The 21,577-nt window shown below is 42.9% G+C and overlaps 10 protein-coding genes across 10 annotated transcripts; 5 read left to right on the top strand and 5 right to left on the bottom strand.

Annotated features, from left to right (window-relative positions):
• Positions 1–329: 329 nt before the first annotated feature.
• SS1G_04693 (predicted protein) lies at positions 330–467 on the top strand (the record flags this gene model as incomplete). Its single annotated transcript, XM_001594835.1, has 1 exon — positions 330–467. The coding sequence occupies one exon, from the start codon at positions 330–332 to the stop codon at positions 465–467; it is 138 nt and encodes a 45-aa protein (XP_001594885.1).
• A 1,852-nt stretch (positions 468–2,319) lies between these two features.
• SS1G_04692 (predicted protein) lies at positions 2,320–2,469 on the top strand (the record flags this gene model as incomplete). The annotated part of the gene is made up of 1 exon (XM_001594834.1): positions 2,320–2,469. The coding sequence occupies one exon, from the start codon at positions 2,320–2,322 to the stop codon at positions 2,467–2,469; it is 150 nt and encodes a 49-aa protein (XP_001594884.1).
• A 1,439-nt stretch (positions 2,470–3,908) lies between these two features.
• On the top strand, positions 3,909–4,398 carry SS1G_04691 (hypothetical protein; the record flags this gene model as incomplete). The annotated part of the gene is made up of 2 exons (XM_001594833.1): positions 3,909–3,966; positions 4,025–4,398. The coding sequence occupies 2 exons, from the start codon at positions 3,909–3,911 to the stop codon at positions 4,396–4,398; spliced, it is 432 nt and encodes a 143-aa protein (XP_001594883.1).
• A 1,551-nt stretch (positions 4,399–5,949) lies between these two features.
• SS1G_04690 (hypothetical protein) lies at positions 5,950–6,507 on the bottom strand (the record flags this gene model as incomplete). Its single annotated transcript, XM_001594832.1, has 3 exons — positions 5,950–6,006; positions 6,081–6,204; positions 6,341–6,507. 3 exons carry the CDS (start codon positions 6,505–6,507, stop codon positions 5,950–5,952), a joined length of 348 nt encoding a protein of 115 aa, XP_001594882.1.
• An 807-nt stretch (positions 6,508–7,314) lies between these two features.
• On the bottom strand, positions 7,315–8,077 carry SS1G_04689 (predicted protein; the record flags this gene model as incomplete). Its single annotated transcript, XM_001594831.1, has 4 exons — positions 7,315–7,341; positions 7,402–7,711; positions 7,773–8,013; positions 8,062–8,077. 4 exons carry the CDS (start codon positions 8,075–8,077, stop codon positions 7,315–7,317), a joined length of 594 nt encoding a protein of 197 aa, XP_001594881.1.
• A 655-nt stretch (positions 8,078–8,732) lies between these two features.
• Positions 8,733–9,411, bottom strand: SS1G_04688 (hypothetical protein; the record flags this gene model as incomplete). The annotated part of the gene is made up of 2 exons (XM_001594830.1): positions 8,733–9,281; positions 9,346–9,411. 2 exons carry the CDS (start codon positions 9,409–9,411, stop codon positions 8,733–8,735), a joined length of 615 nt encoding a protein of 204 aa, XP_001594880.1.
• A 1,213-nt stretch (positions 9,412–10,624) lies between these two features.
• SS1G_04687 (hypothetical protein) lies at positions 10,625–13,617 on the top strand (the record flags this gene model as incomplete). Its single annotated transcript, XM_001594829.1, has 3 exons — positions 10,625–10,870; positions 11,061–11,371; positions 11,427–13,617. The coding sequence occupies 3 exons, from the start codon at positions 10,625–10,627 to the stop codon at positions 13,615–13,617; spliced, it is 2,748 nt and encodes a 915-aa protein (XP_001594879.1).
• Positions 13,618–14,321: 704 nt separating this feature from the next.
• On the bottom strand, positions 14,322–16,284 carry SS1G_04686 (hypothetical protein; the record flags this gene model as incomplete). Its single annotated transcript, XM_001594828.1, has 5 exons — positions 14,322–15,454; positions 15,521–15,768; positions 15,825–15,980; positions 16,041–16,155; positions 16,209–16,284. The coding sequence occupies 5 exons, from the start codon at positions 16,282–16,284 to the stop codon at positions 14,322–14,324; spliced, it is 1,728 nt and encodes a 575-aa protein (XP_001594878.1).
• Positions 16,285–17,631: 1,347 nt separating this feature from the next.
• SS1G_04685 (calreticulin) lies at positions 17,632–19,580 on the bottom strand (the record flags this gene model as incomplete). The annotated part of the gene is made up of 4 exons (XM_001594827.1): positions 17,632–18,141; positions 18,191–18,978; positions 19,031–19,322; positions 19,404–19,580. The coding sequence occupies 4 exons, from the start codon at positions 19,578–19,580 to the stop codon at positions 17,632–17,634; spliced, it is 1,767 nt and encodes a 588-aa protein (XP_001594877.1).
• Positions 19,581–20,488: 908 nt separating this feature from the next.
• SS1G_04684 (hypothetical protein) lies at positions 20,489–21,366 on the top strand (the record flags this gene model as incomplete). Its single annotated transcript, XM_001594826.1, has 3 exons — positions 20,489–20,658; positions 20,708–21,214; positions 21,285–21,366. 3 exons carry the CDS (start codon positions 20,489–20,491, stop codon positions 21,364–21,366), a joined length of 759 nt encoding a protein of 252 aa, XP_001594876.1.
• Positions 21,367–21,577: the final 211 nt, after the last annotated feature.

Here is a 21,577-nt window from a genome sequence, read left to right as displayed (position 1 = left end):
CACATATCTACCGGTGTTGAAAGTGGATGAAGTATATAAAAAGACATGACTGCATGTAAATATAACATCATAGCTTATTAGCTTTCCTGAGTGGATATTCATGTAAGTCGTAGTAAATATCTTTAGTTGATGATAAGAACAGAAATAGGTTGGCTAAACTATGCACTGGTAGGGTATCTGATGTATAAGACCACGACGTTTTCGCCGTAAATGTATAGTTCCCCGCGATAAGCTCATATGATGCGGAGAAAAAGATTTCACATAGAAATTTCGGGTATTTCGGCAAGCTCATCATACCATTTTAGCTACTCCGAATCCCGAATTCTACCATGATTTTCGCATCCCTGTGTGGGAAGAAGGTCGGATTGCAACGTCGTACGGATTTGCTGAGTACCGAGTTCGAACTTATTAGGCTGTTGGGGATTGTTACTCGAATTGCTAGAAGATGTGCAGGCGTGGATGTCTAAAGCAAAATAAGACGATGCATTGATGATTCAACGAAGAAGAACCGTACCGATCTGGATCGTTGGGTATATATTTGTGTACCTGAGTAAACCGTGACCTTAAAATGGTACTGCTAGCCCTATAACTGTATAGGTTTTGAGAGGCATGTAATCTAATCGCTTCGCCCCGAACTGTTTATGGCCTTTATTCCAGGCGTGATTGATGAAAACCTTGATGGTTCACCGCAAACGAGCAAAATAAGACTGTACTCGTATCTCTCTCTCAATGTCATAGGGAACAAAGTACTTCAAGCTCTGCCAGCGCTTACGGAAGTCGTAGAGGATCTTCACGGTTTTTCTTCAAAGACTTTGATCGACGAGCAGTGGAGAATGATATCTCTTTCACTATACCAAATGGGCCAAATGTACAAGTAAGAGCGACGTGCAGGTGTGAAGACGTGCAGAAAAGTTTACCCACCTGATATCAATTCACGTGCTATGCATGTTCCCTTCGGGATTGAATAATATCTCACACGGAGTTGCATCCTAGGTAGCCGACCGCACGAGCATGTCACATCTGTAAACGGCTAGTATCCTCGGTGGCTTTATTGGAGCCGACTCGGAGGACCATTAAGGTGTTGAGATAACCTGACTATCAATCACAAAATAGTAAGTAAGCAGGCTATCGAAATTCTCTTCCGTCGTGATCATATAATGCTTCCACTCTTGGTAGCACAATTGGATCACAGCTATTCCGTATCTTCAATGATAACGGGTATACTTCTCTTTCTTAGCTTTGGCTTTAATGCTACATTTATTGCATCTCTGCTGCATTATTTATATATAGGTACGGAGTATAGTGTATAGTACACATGAGAAGGTATATGGGGTTCATGATAACGAACGGTTTTGGGTGCTTTCTCCGAAGTCCAGGGCATAGAATCATAGGTAGATAGATTAATGGGAATCAGAGCGGAGTGGATTTAAGGTCGGATCCACCTCCCACGCAAGTGCCATTCAATCATTGTGATTGATTGTGGGGAACAACGGAATACCCGATCACTTCGCTTCACTTTTCACACCGCTTCGAATTACAACCGTGACCATTACTGGAACTTGCATTTCCCATTCCCGAACCACATTATTGGCATGAGAATTTGGAAATGTGTGGGGAGCAAATGATAGAAATGAAATTTCAATTAATCAATATAGTAACATGGTAACATAGTAACATTTTTTTTCTCGATTATTTCGAAAATATATCTAATCTTTTGCGACATCAGCCGTTTAGAAGGACCCGAGACAAAACTAACCCCCCCGGCCCATAACTGTCAGAAAGCCCCCGTCTGTCTCAAGATAGCGGCTATTTCTCGCCCATATATATCAGATGGCAGGTTCATCAGGTTTGTCAGGTATATTTTTGTCATTTTGCAGGGCTTACATTCATGCAAAATACATTTATGGTACAACATGAGATGATGAAAAGCATGATGAGATAAATCTGAATGCTATTAATGTGGCCATTAATCAATCATGAGACGGGTGGCTTTATCCGTCTACGCGATGACTGCGGCGTATTTGAAAGTTTAGACAGTTCTAGCTGTCAGTTTGTAACACAGAACCGATGGCTAGACAACGATATTAGCCACAGCTATTAATAACCAGGTACGAGTACGAGTGGTTATCGATCATCAAATGGTACACTCCGTTCACGTATTATATACATACATACATATGCAATAAAGTATCATAAGCCACAGGTAATGTTACATGTGGATACCCAGTAGGACACATTGAGTCTTGATGATGAACATGCAAAGAACGTATTTGAAATTGCCTATATTTACCATTCTCCATATTCCCAAGGAATGAAGTCATGTCTCCCCATATTGAGTCTTCAATTGGTTTTGCTTTTGACATTCCTTTCCCAGGGAATATCGAAAATGGTCCAATCTCTGCTGATGATACTCTTCGCTCTTCTCTCCTCCCATGTATGATCGATGTCGCTAAATTGTTGAAGAAATGATGTATTGGGTTCAGAGGGAGACAACTACGGATGAATGACAGCTCAGTAAAGGTTCATGAGGAGGTTTAGCCTCTTCTGTGGTGTAGTACTTGCAGGAACCGAGGGTTCAAGGATATGGCTCTGTGGCATGGATTATGGATTTATATTCCTGGCCCGATTTCAATCATTCCTGGTAATACACGACCCGCCACACGATTTGCCGACAACTCCGCTATAAAAAAAGAGACGAGACATTTTGAATGTGATTTATCCCTGCTGTAGCATTGTACCCTTATCCACAACCTATTAACTGCACCTTTAAGCGCCGACACCTTCTGCAAAGAATCCAATCATCAGCCCTTTCATAAACTATCCCCAATATCCACCATTTTTTATATCCAATGATACTCTTATCAACTTTATCACCAATAATACCATATTCCTCTTGCCGTGCAATATTTGTCTGTAGCCAGAATGAGATCTATTGGATCTCTATTCGATTCCAGCTATCCTAAATTGGGGAGTATCTTCAGAGAAGAGACGGAAAATTGCCCAAAACAGATCCGTCACATCCATCCGTGTGCACATGAAAGGCCCCGTTTTGTGCATTTCAGTCCCGTTCTGCATGCCAGTGGCTGCAGATCCAAGATGTAGATATCATGGCAACCCAAAGACAGAAAAGCGCAGTGCCTAGGTATATTTTTTTATCATTTACCTCGCCCCCGCTCATGACACCCATTCACTCTTCTGCCCTGTTGATTCTTAAACCTCTCAACCCGCAGATCTGGGAACTCTTCTCAGAGACTTCCAACGACCTGCCTTAAAACATTAACACGTCTCATAACTCCGAAGATCTCACAGATTCGATACCAACTTTGTGTATTACCTCAAACCTCAACCTCATCAGACATCACGGATCAGACGACGTCCGAATCTTTCAAATGTCTTGATACAACGATTACCGGGTCCTCCTTACAATAACGAGCTGTCATCTCATCTCTCTACCGCATAATATTCCCCCGCCGCTCGGATGCCCGCTGTCAGAAAAGATCAGATAATCATCTCAAGGGCTTTTCCCTTCAAACAGAATCTTAGACATCCTGTCATTATCTTGACCAGGAGTATCCAGCCTGATACAAGCTACGAGGAAGAACATTTCCTCCAGCCCAGTGATCGCGCTCCTGGTGCGTGGGGATATAGGTAGAGATACGCCTCGCTGTCAACGGCTTTTCACAACAGCGCTGTGCACTCTTCATCGTCGATAGCATTCTTTTACGGTTAACGCAATTCACCTTCGTTATTCACAATTCCGCTGGCTCGGGAACTTTTTATTTATAAAGATTTTTAAACGATACAACGAACAGTACCAACGATACCCTTTTGTTATTTCTTATACCTTACGACTCGATACCCAGAACTTCTTTCACATAATACCAGTTCTTTCTTCATTCAAAGATATAATGGGAAGACTTATCAAGAATCATTGGGCACGTCTAATAGTCCTCACTGCCGCCATCTGTTAGTATTCACTAATATTAATTTCATCTATACATAAGGCTAATGAGAGACACTCTAGATCAAGTCGCAGCCGCCATCGAGGGATTCTTCTGGCCCAAGGTCTTCTGGGATTTCCTCACCAAGAATCTCGACGGAGCAGTTAAACCCATTCCGATACTACAAATAATAAACTTGCTCTTCGGTCTGTTTATGCTAGCTTGGGAGTGGCCACTTGGATTTTTAGTCGGCACTGCCTTTCACCGCAGCATAGAGGCTCGACTCGTTGTCCTTCCTTTAACGGCCTTGGCAGCCGCGTTACTATACCAAGCGACCAATCCCGCCATTTACTATACAATTGCGCTGGTGGTATATTTCTGGGCGTACAGCGAAGGAGAAGTAATAGTCGGGGTATGGAAACTTCCACCTCGACGATCTACATCGGGGAAAGTATAGTAGAAAAGATGAACGAAACGAAACGACTTGAGGGATGGAAAATGGAAGAATGGGAAATGGCAGGGAGGGAATATTGGGCATCGGTATTGGCATGGACATATATAAATGACTATGACTTCTCAGTCACCCAATTGCACAGAAGGAGTTGCATATCAGGGTTGGAGTTTCTAGGGACTTTTATTTATGCATCAGCGACCGGCGTTTAATCATGGGTGTGAGCAATGTGGGATGGAAGAGATGAATATTGATGAATACGGGGATGAGATGATGATGAGATGAGGATGAAGTTGGAATGTGGGACATGATTGAAATTGACTACATTTGATAGTCATTTTGAACTAAAATATACCGTCTAATCTATTCCACATCTGGCATGGAAATAAGTTGATCTTGAATAGAAATAGAGAAAGGTACTTCAAGAGATAAATACATACATGTATACTCAATTTAAATACTATAATTTATACTATATATAATACATATAATATACAAATCAACTGTTTAATATAATATGAATCCACCCCCATCTCCCGGGGGTTGGGGGTGAGGGGGCAATGTTCTGGCAAATACTAATTATACTTTATCTACAAACCTTCTCTGTATTATAGAATACTCTATAGATAAATAGATACCTAGGTAGTTAGATATTTATACATACCCAATCCGGTGGCCGGCCTGGTAGTTGAGATATGAAATCTAGATGGATGTAGAAAAGTATTTATGTATCTTATGTACCTACCTGGCCTGGCTGGGTAGTAAGGTTATCTAAGTATCTAGTATCTAGTAGAACAGAACAGACAGGGTGGGAAAATGAAAAAATTTTCTCGAGTGTATTGGGTAGGTGGATGGGTAGTTATTTATATCTATATATATATATATACACTCCATATGATAGGTACTTTATGGAAAGTACGGGTTATATTCGGTAGATGCTTTAAACTTATTGTTTTTCTTTCGAGGGATGTGATGGGGATGGGTAGGTTGGTGGGTATTATATCATTTGGTGAGATTTATAAATATACTAGGTAGTATCGTGATGGATATGGTAGGTAGGTACCTAGTAGGTATCTACCTCCTAGGTACATAAAAAGTGATTTTCTACTCCCGCCGTGATCATCCTTCTTGCATGGTCTTGAGCTTTCCTTTTCAACGTTTAGATAGTATCTATAGGACACATTTGGTATATAATCTACATCAATTAATTGCAAGACAAAACCAAAAATAATGCATGTCTGGATGAATGGAATGGATGGATGGATGGATGGATGAATGGATTTTACTTTTTTTAAATTGAGCATCTATAGCTACTAGCTGTTGGTCTAGTGTCTTACCCGCTACTAAGTAACCGATAACATGTCATCAAATTTGACTCATGACGCTGCGTATTTATCTTCCCATCCTTTCCTGCAAAAGTATCAATCAATCCATATCTCCAGCAAAAATCGTGCCATGTTGTGTCATGCCATATCATGTATGCAAATAATATCATTTCTTCATATCCCATCCCATACCGTCCGTGCCCAACCATTCGCCAACTCCAATGTGAATACTCTAGTGAGCAGCCATGGGCCCCATGCTATCGTTCTTGGGACCAGTCTTTTCCATCGCCTGTGAAGGTTCATGTTAGCATTTGTTTGATGAAATGTGTAGGGGGGAAGAAAGAAAGATGGGAATAAACATACAGGCCCGTGTTGCGCATCGCCCTTCTCAAGTATAACCTTGATAACCTCGTCGTCGACCTTAGTTCCAAACTCATTCTCTAATTGAGATACTGAAGCTTCATCGAGACTTCCTTGAGCTCCATGCCTAGAAAAATGCAATGTTAGTTTAATGATCCATAGAAAAAACAAGGTGGATTTGATGATTTTCCGCACTGTAAAGAGTGCTAGTATAATAGCTGAGATATACAGCATAGTGTGGGGTAATGAGAAGAAAAGCTTACTTGTGTGTGACGAAGACCTTGAAAAGCCCAACGACTTGTGCAAGAGGAGTACTCTTATCTCCCTTCCACTTCTTAAGATCTTCCTCTGAGTCTACAAAGACAATGAAGTCCTCATCGGTCTTGGTACCCTTGTAATGAATCTTAGTTTGGTTTCCTGATACCTTCATGATTGCGGTGTTGTGATTGATTGATTCTTGGTTGAAAGAAAGTAGATGGTATGTATGTAACTGAGGTAGTGATTGATCGTTTGATATTCGCAAGTTGAGTTTGTTTGAATGTTTAGATGTATGAAGAAAAAAAGATTTATAGAAAGGGGAACGTTGGCTAGTTTTGTAGCTCAATCGACACAGAGTCAATTGTTGGCAGCTGCAGCTTCGTACCTGGCGAGATTTGAACCCCTCATTACTATGACGTCATCTTCCAGGTTTCACTTTGACCTCAGATCTCACACGACTCATTTTTTGGATTGTCGAAGTGGGTTTACTGGGTATCGTAATTCCATTTCTGTGCCTTACTTTTGCTTGGAATCTTATGGATGATGGATGGGTTAGAGAGAATTAATGCGTGTCATACAGTAGTCGGCGCCAACCGCTTGACAATGTTGGGATGGATCAATATATTAAGCCCCACAATGAATGAATGATGAAAGGTGCTACGTCACTGCCAAATTAATTTTAATGTAGAAGTTAACTTGCAAAATAATCACTTGGTAATGGTAAAGCAATTAACATGGTTATTGTCGCGTCAAGAATTATCCCGCGGCTAATTGAATTCTCATGTCCTGCTTGTGATAGAACAAATATACCAGATATTTCTAGATGCTTCTCTTCAAGCCCGCTTCACTTACCCAGTATTCATTCTTACGCGCAGACCTTGAGCCATTCCTAGACTAACCGTCACTCATAGGAACGCATAGTATACGAAGTAAGAAATGACATTCAAGGGAAATCTCAATTCTTCTTAGGAGATATCTATCAGTCGCGGAGATATTCACGCTTCCACTATCCACAGGAGTCAGAATTAATTCATTCAATAGGAAGTTATCCTGAAGAGAATCTCACAAAATCTATAATATCCTCAGCGGATTCCGCACCAGGCTCTGACAACCACTCCCTCAATTGCTCTTGGCCAGCAGCTGTAGCGGCAGTACAAGCCAATTCCGGAATGCTGTGACAAATGTCACTGAGGATATTCCTCGTATGCTCGGTCATGGCATTACCGACGTTGTTAAATGGTAGAAGCTCATATTGAGCATCAACCCCTTTGAAGGGTGGAACAATACAAAGTTGTCTCTGAAAAGTTTGGACCACTTCGAGGAATTGTGAGATTGATGGCAAAGGCAAAATTGGAATCTCGAAAGAAGACATCAGGCTAAATAAAGCTATGTTAGTAAGAATTATCTTTCATCTTCCGATTGACGTGTCTCATGTACCTGATTTGGAGGTTTATATATTCTTTCGTGCCATTATCGCTACTTTGCTTTTCGTGAAGAAGAAAAATGATTCCTACGTTGCGGCCCCCGGTTTGGTGATAGAGTCTTTCGATCCGGGCGAATATGTTGGAAGATGACTGCATATCAGATGAAGATAGCAAGAGCACACGGAAGAACTCTCGCTCGTCTCCTTTGCTTGGCCATATTGGAAGTGATAAATCATGGGTGTTCAGAGTTGTCTCTATGTAGTTGTCAGTATTCAGGTTGAGATCCATTTTAAGAACCGCACCTTTCCATTTTGGCATTTTTTCTATAAGTAAAGTGGAAGGCAATGTAGCCCATTCTTGTCTTTTCCGTAGTGATGAACAAAACATAGTTTCATTTACGCCGTCGATTGGTTTAGATTTCTTGTTGAAATTTGTTGTTAGGATACAAACATAGAGCTGTACATCAAAGAGCGGAAAAGATGCACCTTTCGTAGTGCCAGATTTGTACAAACCGGGGAAGTTCCCAGAATTCAGCAACAATCACTAGAGAAGTTATCTCAAGGGATGTATAAAAAGCGGTAATTGTTCACATGCTTCACATTTTGATGAGTTGAATTTGTATATCTAAAGATCCAAGAATGTCCAGTCCTTCTTCCTATATCGCCCGACGTAGATCAGACGAGATAGACATCCTAGGGAAGCTTCTACATCCTTCCCCTTCAGATTCCACCGCTCACCCTTCCAGGTCCCCAAGCTCCGGCCCATAGGTGGTATCGTATACTCAACGAGTATGCTTCACTCCTCTCAATAGGGAGCCAGCGGGTCGAAGAGGACTTTCCATGCCCAACTCCATTCACGCATTTCTGCCGAACGGACAACCGATATATTTAAAGGTGTTTCCACCTTCTATCGACAATGGGATCAAGTTCTTCACGCAGGTTAATTTGTGATGTTCTGCATAACAATACAAGATTCAAGATCTCCATGCCAGCCTTTTCTTTCCATTTACACTTCGAATTTCCTCCAAAAGTTGTTCTAGAGCTTCTACCCGCTCCTGTTGCCTTTTCTGTGCTTCTTCTAACTCTTTCTGCCGTAGGTTTAACTCTTCTTCGAGCTTCTGTAGTTCTGCCAGCTTTTCTGCATTCGAATCGGGTTTCGACTGAGTCCTTATATACTCGTACATTAACAAGCTTATAGCGACAGACAGAATGAAGGTATCGCCAATAACGTCAGCGAAAAGATCAACGGCTTTCGTCTCATTCAAAGGTCTGAATTTCCGTCTCCAAACACTAATGTTTTCTTGACTGTAATGATGTGCCTTTTTTGCAGCCTCTTCCGCTTTACTTTGCTCTTCAGTTTTCACAGTGGGAGTTTCCGCTTTTTCTCTGGCTCTTTTTTCGGCTTGTTTGTCCCGTAGGAGGTTCACTTGTATTCGCATGTTCCATTGATGCAGTGCTTGTCCTCCTCTAGCCGCTACCGCTCGGAATCTTTCGTGCTCATGAGCCTGCCTCTTAATCCAATTCTATGGGACATTAGCTTGCATTCCTAGAATATTCTCGGAATATAATTCCTAGCTTGATACATACTGCACCATACTTAGAGATGTGCCTCACGAAGAGGGATCCTAGTTTGAATAGAGGGAGCGCGACCATAATGACAGGTTGGAAGCTTTGGAGATGCTTCTATATTGCAGACACCATTGGGATGTCGAAAAAGATAGATTTGAGCATTAATAATGTGCCATTGTATAACAAACTCAACCAGATATCAAAGCCACTATCAGGCAAGATATGTGAGAGTTTAAGTTAGTCAGCCTAGTCCTGCGGCATACCTAGTAATTATTTTGAGGTGTCAGAGTAAAAAAATAAGTGGAGTAATTTTTGATGGAGTCACCGTATTATGTAATTTGTACTGTGTTGTACTCGTACGTGTACTCCGTAAAGAAGAAGGAGCGTTGCTGTGTCAACCAAAAAAATTCGAGCTTGTTCACGCCCTGACCAGCGAAGCCTTTCGCGGAACCCTTCGAGGCTGTTTACAATCGATAAGTCAGTTCAACCCCATGAAGGAGAACATTATTCCCCCATTCGCTCATCTTTGATCTGTCAGCCTCATCAATTCACTGTCCTTGGTCATTCGACAATCTTGACTGTAAAATTGCTAAATAATCAGGAGAGAGAGAATATGTATTCGGAAAACAATTAAACTCTGATTTGTAAGTATCAATTCTCATTCAACAAAATTATTCAATCATCGGCCATGGAGGAAGTCAAAATACACCAGTTATCTCAACATTGGACACCGAAAATTACCTTGGTAGCAACATCAATTGCAGAAGAAGCCAAACAGAGACAAAGACCATCTCTGACACAAGTTTCCGAGTTTTCGAAGGGACATGGCTGCATGCTGGGGCAATATGTATATGATTATCCAGGAAGTGGAGACAAATGGCACTTGGAACTTCGATATTCCAAACTCATATGGCAGACAATACCTCTTGGAGTTGAAATTCTAGATGTCATAGGATGTGTTCTTTCTCAGTCCAGCAAATTTCCCGCAAATTGTGATCGAAAATCACCAAGAAATTGTCACACTATATTATTTTTTACTGACTACTGTACTATTCAGGGTTATTGCGCTCACAACAGTACTGAATTGGAAAAGTTCCATGAGCTCATTCAGTTGGATCTCGAATTCAGGCGATTGCAAGTTGACAATAAATGCAACGGACAAACGTACGAACAATTCACTGAAGCGGCTTTCATAAACATCAACCATTACCTCATCTGGGTCCAAGAATTTCCTTTGAATGAAGAAATGGAGGCACTATCACCCAGAGACGTCAATACGAACATCCGAACGAAACCAATGGCGCAGAAAGCACCTCCCCCAGCTAAGCTAGCAAGAGAAAAGGATCATCCTCCACCGCCGCCTAGTGAGGTACCAGAACCACCATGTTCAGACCGAAAGAATGGTTCCATATATAAGACCGGCCGCTGCCTTGGAAAAGGAGGATTTGCTATTTGTTACGAGGGTCAACTCAAAGGGACAAGGAAGAAGTACGCTTTGAAGATTGTCAAAAGCCACATGTCACAAAAGAAAATGGAGCAGAAGGTTAGTTCAGTGACCCTCAATCACACCATCATAATTTAAACCCTTGTGACAGTTCCAAACCGAGCTTCAAATTCATTCAAAAATGAATCACCCAAATATTGTTCGGTTTCACCGAGCATTTTCATATGACCAATGCACTTATATTGCGATGGAACTTTGCCCCAATGCTTCGTTAATGGATATGGTCAAGAAGAGAAAATACCTCACGGAGCCGGAGGTTCGTTTCTACACTGTTCAGATCGCTGGAGCTATCAAATATATGCATGCGAGAGGTATAATACACCGTGATCTGAAGATGGGAAATATATTTTTAGATAAGGATATGAATGTGAAAATTGGTGATTTCGGCCTTGCAGCATTGCTCATGTCGAATAAGGACATGGCCGCATGTCGGAGGACAACTTTGTGTGGAACTCCCAATTATATTGCGCCTGAGATTCTATCCAAGAACAATGGTGGGCACGATCATGCCGTTGACATATGGAGCTTGGGTATCATTATGTCAGTCAACATTTCCTTCAGTATGAAAGTCTTTATTCTAACCAAAATAATACAGTTTTGCTATGCTTACCGGGAAACCACCATTTCAGTCCGCTACAGCTGATGAGATTTATCGACGAGCCAAGGAAAGAGAATACACCTGGCCACAACACTTCGTTGCTGCCAACATGATTTCACCTGAAATTCAAGATTTGGTTTCCACCATGCTACAGGACGCAGAAGAGCGACCTCATCCAGATGTCATCGTTCAGCATCCATTTTTTACCTGCGGTTGGATGCCCCAGGTTGAAGAGATGAGCGCTGATTTACTAGAGGATCCTCCTAGGCCCGATCAATTCCCGTCGGTCGTTATCAAACCTGGAAGGCCAAATCCGTATGCTCGAAGTCTTAAGAAATTATGTATCAAGTGCGAAGTTGGTCCTTGGACTCCAAAGAAGCAGTACACCAGTCTATATAAGGAATGCGCTTTAGAGGAGAAAGCCGGCCTCACTCCTCATGTACCTCTAGCCGAGGATATTGTCTACCGTCCATATGCAGAATGGATCAGAGAGCAAAATGAGCAAAACATCGAAGAGAAAACTGCAATAGAGCCGGAGGTGTCTAGTACGGTTGTCGAATCACTCATTGCAGACATTGCAGAGTCGACCCTTGCGCCACTAGCTAAGAAGCCAATATCACAAAGAACAGTTTCCCAAAGGGCTGTTAGTCAGAGTTTTGCCGCGCAGCAACGCGTCAAAGATCAGCCCTCAAATACTGCTACAATTAGAGGTGCCCTTCCTCGACGACCTAACCAGAGAGAAGCTAAGCTTAGAGAGACACCCACTAACACGATTACGGAGATCAAGCCCCGTGGCATTCTTAAGACGAAGGCTATTCCATCTGTTCCCCAAATCTCTTCCGAAGCTGAAGGACGCCTTGCTGCTGATCTGGTGGACGAATTGAAAAAGGCTGACGAAGAACGAAAAACACAAGAACTAAAGAAGCAGCATTCTACGAAGAAAGTTGTTTCGTTATTCTCGCCTCAAGAGAAGTTGGAGTGGCTGCCAGGCAGTAAACCAGATCACATCCTTGAAGGCCTACAACGCCTTCAGGTAGAGCTAGATCGAGCTTTAAACAGTAGATCAATCGCACCCACTCCCAAATCTAGGCCAGCGACACCTGCTATAGTCGTCAAGTGGGTAGATTATACCAACAAATATGGGCTTGGATATATTCTCAGCAACGGAAGCGTAGGTTGCGTCTTTAGGGAGACGCCTGCTGGTTCTCCGGAAAGTGAGGATAACGTCATTGCTCCGTCTTGCATTGTCATTCGTGACGGAGAGAGGCATCTAGCAAACCGAACCAACAAATCATACGTACATAGGCATCAGATTATCCCAATCTCAGGTCCAAATGTCGAATTCTATGAAAGTAAGGGTGAGAGGGGAATGCTTCGTGGCTCGGTACCTGCAAAGACTTATAGAGTTACTGAAAGTACTGAGGGTCGGCCTGGGAGACTTCCTCTGGGAGTAGATGCATTTGATAATCGCAAACGGGAGAAGATATGTTTGTGGAAAAAATTTGGTAACTATATGTTCGCATATGGTAGAGACGCCGAGTATCCTTACGAATCATGGACAGCCGGTCAGAACCCTGAAGCTACTGTGAACGGTACAGTTATCACTTTTTATCAACGATGGGGTGACGTCGGTTGTTGGGGATTTAGTGACGGCCATTTTCAATTTAATTTCCCGGATCATACTAAAGTCGTTCTTTCGGCAGATGGATTTTGGTGTGATTTCTATCACCTTTCTTTCGAATGTGCACGAGAGCTTACTGAGAAGGGCACGCTTCCATCAACTGCTCTCGATGAGCGACAACACCTTTCCTATCCACTTCAAACACTTCTGAACTTCATGGCAAAACCAACGAGGACAGCAAAACCCACAATACGCAAACGTCCTGAAATTGATCCAATGATCCAAGGTCTTCCCCAGGCGAATGACTTTAGAAGAAAGGTTGAATTCATCAGATGTGCAGTCAAAGAGTGGGTACATAATGGTGGTCTAGGAATCAGTGACATGGAACCTAAGACACGTTTACGATGGATGGGATATCGAGAAATTTATGATGATAAGAAGCTCAAGCATGTCTGGACAACGGTTGGGGGGCGCAATGGGGATGAGAGACGAGTTGCATGGTACGATCCTCGCAAACCGCAGGAGGTCATTTTTGACGCCGAAGTTAATGGAGTCATGGTTGAATGATTGGGTTTTTGGTCTTTTCCAAATTACGACAAATATCTTCAGTATTAGACACGTTCATGGCAGTATCATAACAACATCGCTGGTGGGAATCGGAGTTATATGGAGTAATAAACCGACATTTTGAGGAGTTTGGAGTCGATGGTGTTCGTTGTGCAAGACATGCACGGCGTTATTCATTCCCCATCATGAATGCATTTTGGTTGCTGTACTTTCATTATTTTTCAATCATCCATCAAGTTCAAATACCTTTTTGCATGCATAGCATCTGGATTGGAGTTTTTCTTCCTTCATGTAATATGAAGATTGATGAGCGAGCGGAGCTTCCTGGCTTTCTGTGTTGGTTTTAGGTCCTCTTCCCAGTTGCTAGTTTCAACTGAGATGGCGAATTATTTTCTCATCGAATGGTGGAAGGAATTAATTGCAGGAGAGGGTACTTATACCCAGATACCTTATAAGTTTTTACATACTAGATTAATCATATACATAAAGCGTATTATACATATTTATCTGTTTGTGTGCTTGTGAAGTTATGTATATGATTGACAGGCTGTTGGTAATAGTGTCAATAAATCATTAATTGTGACCAATGTACAGTGGAATCGTTTTTCATCATTTCTCGTTTAACTATCATACATCTTTCATACCTCGGAGTATCTCCAACTCTCTTTAAAACAGATCCATGTCTCGGTCCATGAATCAATCCTTCAGACACCCATACCCCACCTGGGTGCATTCAAAATAATCCCCATCAGACACCCCGAAATAATCCCCGTAACGGGCAACGTGATAATCCATCCCATATAAATCCACCCCACCATCCGCCAATTAATACTCTTCACATCCCCATTCACAAGACCAACACCAACCGTCGCCCCAACAATACACTGAGTAGTAGAAACGGGCAACGCAAGCCGCGTCGCCATAATCACCGTAATAGCCGATCCAAGCTCCATGCAAAATCCCCGCGACGGAGAATGTAACGTGAGTCTATTTCCCAAATTTCGCATAATATTGTATCCATAAGTCCACAGACCGATAACGAGCGCACCGGCTCCGTAACAGAGAATCCAGACCGGGACGGGCGATTTGGAATTTATGGATCCCGTGTGCCAGATGAAATAGATGGCGGCGAGGGGTCCAACGGCGTTGGATACGTCGTTGGCGCCGTGGGCGAAGGAGGCTGTGGCTGCGGTTAGTACTTGTAGGAAGGAATAGGTGTGTTCGGCTTTGTTGTCGTAGTGGGTTGCGCGGGCGTGCATGGCTTCTAGGTCGCCGGTTAGGATGGAGGATTTCTTTTGTTCTGCGACGACGTCGACGGTGACGCCGTGGAAGAAGAGTCGTTTGGCTGTGGCAAGGATGGTGGGCGGATCGTACCAGGGTTTTGGCGGTGTGGCGTCTTCGTTTGTGTGCACGGGAGTAGGTGTTATCTCGTTTCTTGTTGAGGAACCGATGTCTGATATGCCATGTTTCTCATTCGCGTCATCATTCGAACTCGATTCAACGTCACCACTGGGCACAGTTCTCACGGTATTCGGTCCTTCAGCGTCAAGCTCCGCACGAGTCTTGTGTCCCTTGTAATAATTCTGAATGATCTCTCGTCCAGAGGTATTGGGAGGGACCTCTCCACGTCGAAGTAGCAAAGGACCTTGAATAATATGCCACCAGTGGAGTTGCCAATCGTTGAGCATTAGTTTACGGTAGAGGAAAGGAATGAGAAAAATGACGGATAAGAGGGCGCATCCTATTGCAACACCGAAAATAACACCAACGTATTCACCGGGACCCCAGGTTTTGACAGCTTCTGATGCAGAAGCGGCACCTTTCCAGACGATAAGCACTGATCACATAAGTTAGATGTTGATCTGCAGGCTTGGCTTAAGCGAAGTATAAAGTGTGAACTTACTGGTTAATAAACCCGTGGTAAGCGCAAAATAGAATGGAATACTGATAAGGGCAGCCCGTACAGGATTCTTTCGTTTCATGACTGAATGCTTTGTGATCAGGAAGAGGATAGCTGCAAAACAACCCGCGATTCCGGGCGCGATGATCCAGGCCGCGAATACTTGTGATACACCATTCCAACCCCAATTTACTCCATCGCCGCCTATCGCCGCAATTCCTACTCCTATCACTCCCCCGATTATGCTGTGGCTGTAGGAATTTTCTCAGCATGATGTGTATTTGATTTGGACTAAAATAATACTTACGTAGTGGAAACAGGGAGACCTAATCTTGTGGCCAGTGTTAAATATAAAGAAGAGGACACAAGAGCACATGTCATCCCCAGCATCAAGACAGATGGTTCTGCCTCGAAAGCCTGGGTGGAAAGAATTTTCCCACGAATAGTATCTGCCACCCGAGCACTGAAAAAGTGTTAATATCGAGTATGTTGAAGCAATTGATAGATAGTGAGTGCAACATACCCAACACCAACGGCGCCACCAAATTCCATTACGGTAGCTATCATCATAGCTTGCTTCATGGTCAAGGATCTGGATGAGACGGATGTGGCGAAGGAATTCGCAACATCGTTTGCACCTGTTTTGGGTATCAATAATGGATGCGGGGAACTGAGGAGAGGATTGCCGCACCGATATTCCAAGCATCGAGGAAAGCAAAAATCATGCCAATGGCAAAGATGTAATCAAATTGTTCGAGGACCGCCATTTTGACTCAGACACTCAAACACAGAAATGACACAGGTTTGGCTTGATGGTTGTTGTATATCTAGGGAATCATATCTCTGAGGGAGATATACTATATATATTCATCAAGCCAAAGATGTAGAGCCGAATCTCATCTACCACGTCCCAAGAAAACTTTTCCAGGGCAGCATAGCTTTGTTCTCTTGGTAATCTTGAGTGATTCTCGGTATCATTAATCTCCCAAACGTTGTTGAAGTTCAAGACTTCTATTCATACTGATCAATTCCACGTTTTGTTAGCAACAACAAAGATTCAAAGCCCAAGAAATCCCAAGACAGTTCAAGGCCTTGGTATAAAAGTAGCGAGAACCTAAGAAGCACTACACGTGGACCTCCTGATGATCTTATTGGAGAATTGGACTTCATTTCACCATTATAAGTTCATGAGGCTGTGTTGATGATGGCATTCTCTAGTAATTTGAATTTTCCATCGCAGCTTGAAAGAAGATATTTTGCTGCGAAGAGCATGTGTATGAAAACGGTTTCCCATAGGCTGATATTGGGCTTGTGGCTGAAATGGTGTGGCTGAAAGACGAAAACTTGAATGCAATTTCATCATGACAACACTGGTAATGCCTCAGAGGTATATAGGCAGTTACGCATTATTCCGAAATTTGCCTCGAATGAATTCAAATTGATGTTGAGGGAGTCAACTGGTGACAACCGGCGAATTTTTGGGCTCAAGTGTTGACGAGACACAATTTAGTCATGTGACCGTAGAACTCGCAGACGCTAATAAATTCAACCAGCTCGACTCTGTTCGAGTACTACTCTTCCACTTGGGTTGGTAGGCTTTTGTGTGAATGAGTTGAATGATATGAATAATGGATTGGACTATATGTTGTATGAAAGGTGGAAAAAAGCATGGCTTGCCAGTAGCTCACTGAGGATATACATGGGTAAGTAATAGACGTCAAGTATCATGCAGATAGAATAGATTGGAAGATAGGAAGACGAGTAGCTTAAGCTATACAATTAACATTCCGTACATTGATTGGTAGATCGATATATCAAGCTCACCACCAAAAACGCAGAAGGAACACCATATCAAAAAGTCAAGCCAAATATTCATTTGAAGTATTTTGTGCACCTAAATTACAAAGTTCCGTGTCGTAGCCTGCATATCACTCCACGTTCAATAATGGAATTCCTAATCCATTCACGACAATTCGAAGGCAGTGAAGTGCCTCGAAAGATATTGCTAAAATGCATGCAAATATAGACGTTCCGATTCCCGTTAATTGAAAAATCATTCGTTAACTATTTCTTCCTTATTCTCCCCGGCTTTCATTATTTCGTCCATCCAATATTTACGATGAGCTCCTGGTTGAGCGTTTGTTGACCTCTGCCTTAGCAGCGTCAGTTCCTGATGCAACGGCCTCAGCGACCTTGTCCTTGGCATCAGTAGCAGCACCCTTGGCCTTAGCAGCTGCCTTCTTGACTTGTGGTGGTGGGGTAGATCCACTCATGCTGACGATACCGACAATGATGGCAATGAGAGTAACGAAGACGGCACCAATACCGGCAGCAGCCTCAGGAACAAACTTAACGGCTTGAATAGGGTCGTTCTGGGCGATAGTGAAGAACAAATCGAGCTTCTCCTTAACGTAATGAACTGGGTCATCGGCGAAGTTAAGATCAGATGGAGACTTTGGCTTGTCCTCAGGCTTTGGAACGGACTCGAGTTCAATTAATTGTTCAATGGGGTGCTTCTCGTGGAAGGTCTCCTCGGCAAACTTGGCGGCATCCTCAACAGAGTGACCGATGTAGATGTTGTCGAAGAGAATATCGCTTTGCATGGTCCAGATTTCGAAACCGATCTATGACAATGTTAGTATCATGATATTCAAATGGGACAAAATTACTTACGGCTCCCATTGGCTCGAGGTTGGAGGGATTCTTGTCCTCATAGTAGTCTGGGTTCTTGATCTTGCGTGGAGCCCAAACACCCTTGTAGGCTGGGTTATCAATGTAAGGTGCGGTCCACTTGCCCTTGTAAGCTGGGTTCTTGATCATTGGCTTCTCCCATGGACCACAGCCGGAGGCATCCTCACACTTGGGGTTTGGTACTGTTGGGGCGACCCAATCTCCATCCTCTTCATCATCCCAGTCCTCTGGCTTTTGTGCCTCAGGATCTGGGATACTGAGAGGCTCATCCTCCAACCAATCCTCAGGCTTGGTAGCTTCCTCATCGACAATCTCGAATGGTGCGTCCTCATCCCAGTCCTCGGGCTTCTTAGCTTCTGGGTCTGGAATGCGGGCCTCGTCAACCCAAGTTTCTGGCTTAGAGTCCTTGGCATCATCAATCTCCTTAGGTGGGTTGAATGCTGGGACGAAGTCGTCGGAGAGAAGGTTGACTTCCTTAACTTGTTCGCCATCCAACTTAATGATGGCTGTGTTGTTGGGGTGAATGATCAAGGTGTAGAGCTCGGTAGTCTTGAGGATTCTGGCGGCTGGCGCAGGAGTCATATGCTTCTCCTCATATTCACCAGTCTTTGGGTTCTTGTGATTGATGATAAGGTGGACCTTGTTGGTGGTACCACACTTGTCAGGACCGAACATGACAACGTATGGAGATGCGTTGGAGAACTCCTCTTGGTGAAGAGCCTTGTTATCGCGGAGGAGCTTCAAGTATGCTCCACCACACTCAAGACCATCTGTTTAAATGTTAGTGATGTTAACTAATTGATCGGGAATAATTATACTGACTTTGCATCTTGACCTCATATTGAACAACAAGGGTCTTGCCCTTGTTGTCAATCTTCTTGGGGAATTTCGCAGAGATGGCGTGATGAGCAGCTGCGTTCTTGACAACGAGACCCTTATCTCCCTCCATACCCTTGAAGACGTGGGGCTCCTCAACAGCCCATTCTCCAACATAAGCCCATTCTTCCTCTTCTTTGTCAGAACCCTTGGTGTCCTTTTTGGCGTGGGATGGCTTCCATCGTGTCTCCCAGTCCTCGGTGAATTGTTCGATAAAATCGGCAGTTATTTTGGTAGGCTGTAATAGATTTGGTCATTAGGAAATCATCGCGATGAGATTTTGAAGAGTTCGGGATGCGTAAAACTATGGAATACTTACAGTGAAGGTAGGAAGTTCAATGCTGGTAGAAGTAGCAGATGAGACTGATGAAGAAGCTTCAGTAGCAGCACTTGATACCGAAGAGCTTGCTTCACTAAGTACAGATTGAGCATCGGCATTGACAGAGCCTGCCAATAGAGCTGCTGCTGAGATGGCAGCGGTAGTATGAAAACGCATGATGAATAGAGAACCGAGTTCCAATCAATCTCTTTAAGAAAGTGATAAGAATAGTTCTACAACTTCAAATAATTGCTTCCAGAGCTCAATGGATGAAGGAAAAGCAAAGAAGATAAACTTGTCTTTTATTCACAAAAGTCGATGTAGAGACTTTTATGTGTGTGCTTGATTGTCCTGGGGAGAGAATATGCCACAGTGTCCTATATTCTACCGTATACTCGTTTAGGAAAGGTTACGAGCAACAAGGTTAAATATCCCCTCACTAAATGGAAGCTTCTACATTCTACGGAGTACAGTGTAATAAGTCTTACATGGATATATGGTGAACCTCGGGAATTGATGTTTGATAACATTATATGGAAATATTAATACGTGTTCAATTATAATGGATTGTCTTTTGAGGATGTTGTTATTTCTATAAGAGATAGATACTCGTACTTTAGATGGGATTGGTTTGGCTGTTGCGTTATTAACACAAGGCTAGTAATCATAATTAACGACCTACCTAATCTATTATATCTAGATCTATACTCTGTTCTCTTCCCCATCAATTCTTAGGTTCATTCGCTTGTGCTCTGTCATCCTCTTTGATTTTCATTATCTTTTTCGATTTCTTTCTATCAGATATCTATCTCCTAGCTATGCATCTATCTGCAGGCTTCTTGGGCTTTGTGCAGGGGCTGCTCGTCAATCAGTGCAACGGTCTAGGAAAATGAAGAAGAGGGGCAAGGCTGCTAGGCTAGTGAGCTTTACTTCCCCACCAAAATGTCATTAACCACCATATCACAATTTATTTTCAATTTACTCGAGTAAATTGAGAGAGGCTGTCGATTCATACACAATTCACAGATAAACACGGCACTGCTACTCTAGACCTCATTCTTTCTTTTTCTCGCTTTACAACAGTCATGGCGACACAAAATCCAATTCAGGAAGTCCAAGAATCGGAAAATAGTGATCACCTTATAATATCGCAAGATCCCCAACATCCTGCCAATCTAATCCCAGAACTATGCTCTAAATTCTGGCATTTAGGATGGGTAACCGGTACAGGAGGAGGAGCCAGTATACGCAACGAGTATATCCATCCTTTCCGTTCATTAAAAACACAAGCTAATCCACCACAGTAATCTAGTTTACCTAGCGCCATCCGGAGTCCAAAAAGAACTCATGAAACCAGAACACATCTATGTTCTCGACATAACCGCACAAGTTAACCCCAAACAGCGCATCTACCTCCGCTCACCGCCCAATCTCAAACCCTCGCAATGCACTCCCCTCTTCATGGCGGCCTTCACTAAGCGCAACGCAGGATGCTGCATCCACACGCACTCACAATGGGCAGTCCTCATAACGCTGCTCCTCGAATCCGCACCAAACACGACCATGTTTGAAATCAACAATATCGAGCAAATAAAAGCATTTGGAAAAGGTTATACGAAAACAGGAAACCTGGGATATCATGATACGTTGCGCATTCCGGTTATTGAAAATACACCCCATGAGGAAGATTTGACCGAGTATTTGGAAGAGGCGATGGAGAAATATCCAGATACGTATGCTGTTTTGGTGAGGAGGCATGGAGTTTATGTTTGGGGAGAGTCAGTACACAAGGCGAAGACTCAGTGTGAGAGGTAGGTTTTTCTATTTTTTATTTTGGATTATTTCTATTGGTGATTTTGATGATGCTGATATTTTATGTAGCTTGGATTATCTATTTCAAATTGCGGTTGAAATGAAGAAATTAGGATTACCATGGTTAAGTAACGTCAAACCAATTGCTTGAAGAGTCTGCGGATTTTAGGGTCTAAATGTCGTTGCAGTTGCGATTAGGAGATGAATTTATGACTAGAAGAATTAAAGATACCCCTTTCCTAAGCGATGGTTTCCCGGATATGGGTAAGGAGTAGAAGTAGATATGTCTATTTCAATACGTGCATGGTGTTCTGAATGACGTGTGACATTACATCCCTTTACCTTGATTTCCACGTATAGCC

The sequence above is a fragment of the Sclerotinia sclerotiorum genome, genomic scaffold (assembly GCF_000146945.2).
Source record: "Sclerotinia sclerotiorum 1980 UF-70 scaffold_5 genomic scaffold, whole genome shotgun sequence".
NCBI classification, from domain to species: Eukaryota; Fungi; Ascomycota; class Leotiomycetes; order Helotiales; family Sclerotiniaceae; genus Sclerotinia; species Sclerotinia sclerotiorum.
The sequence above is the reverse complement of the archived record's forward strand: the minus strand, read 5'-3'. Positions and strand labels throughout refer to the sequence as shown.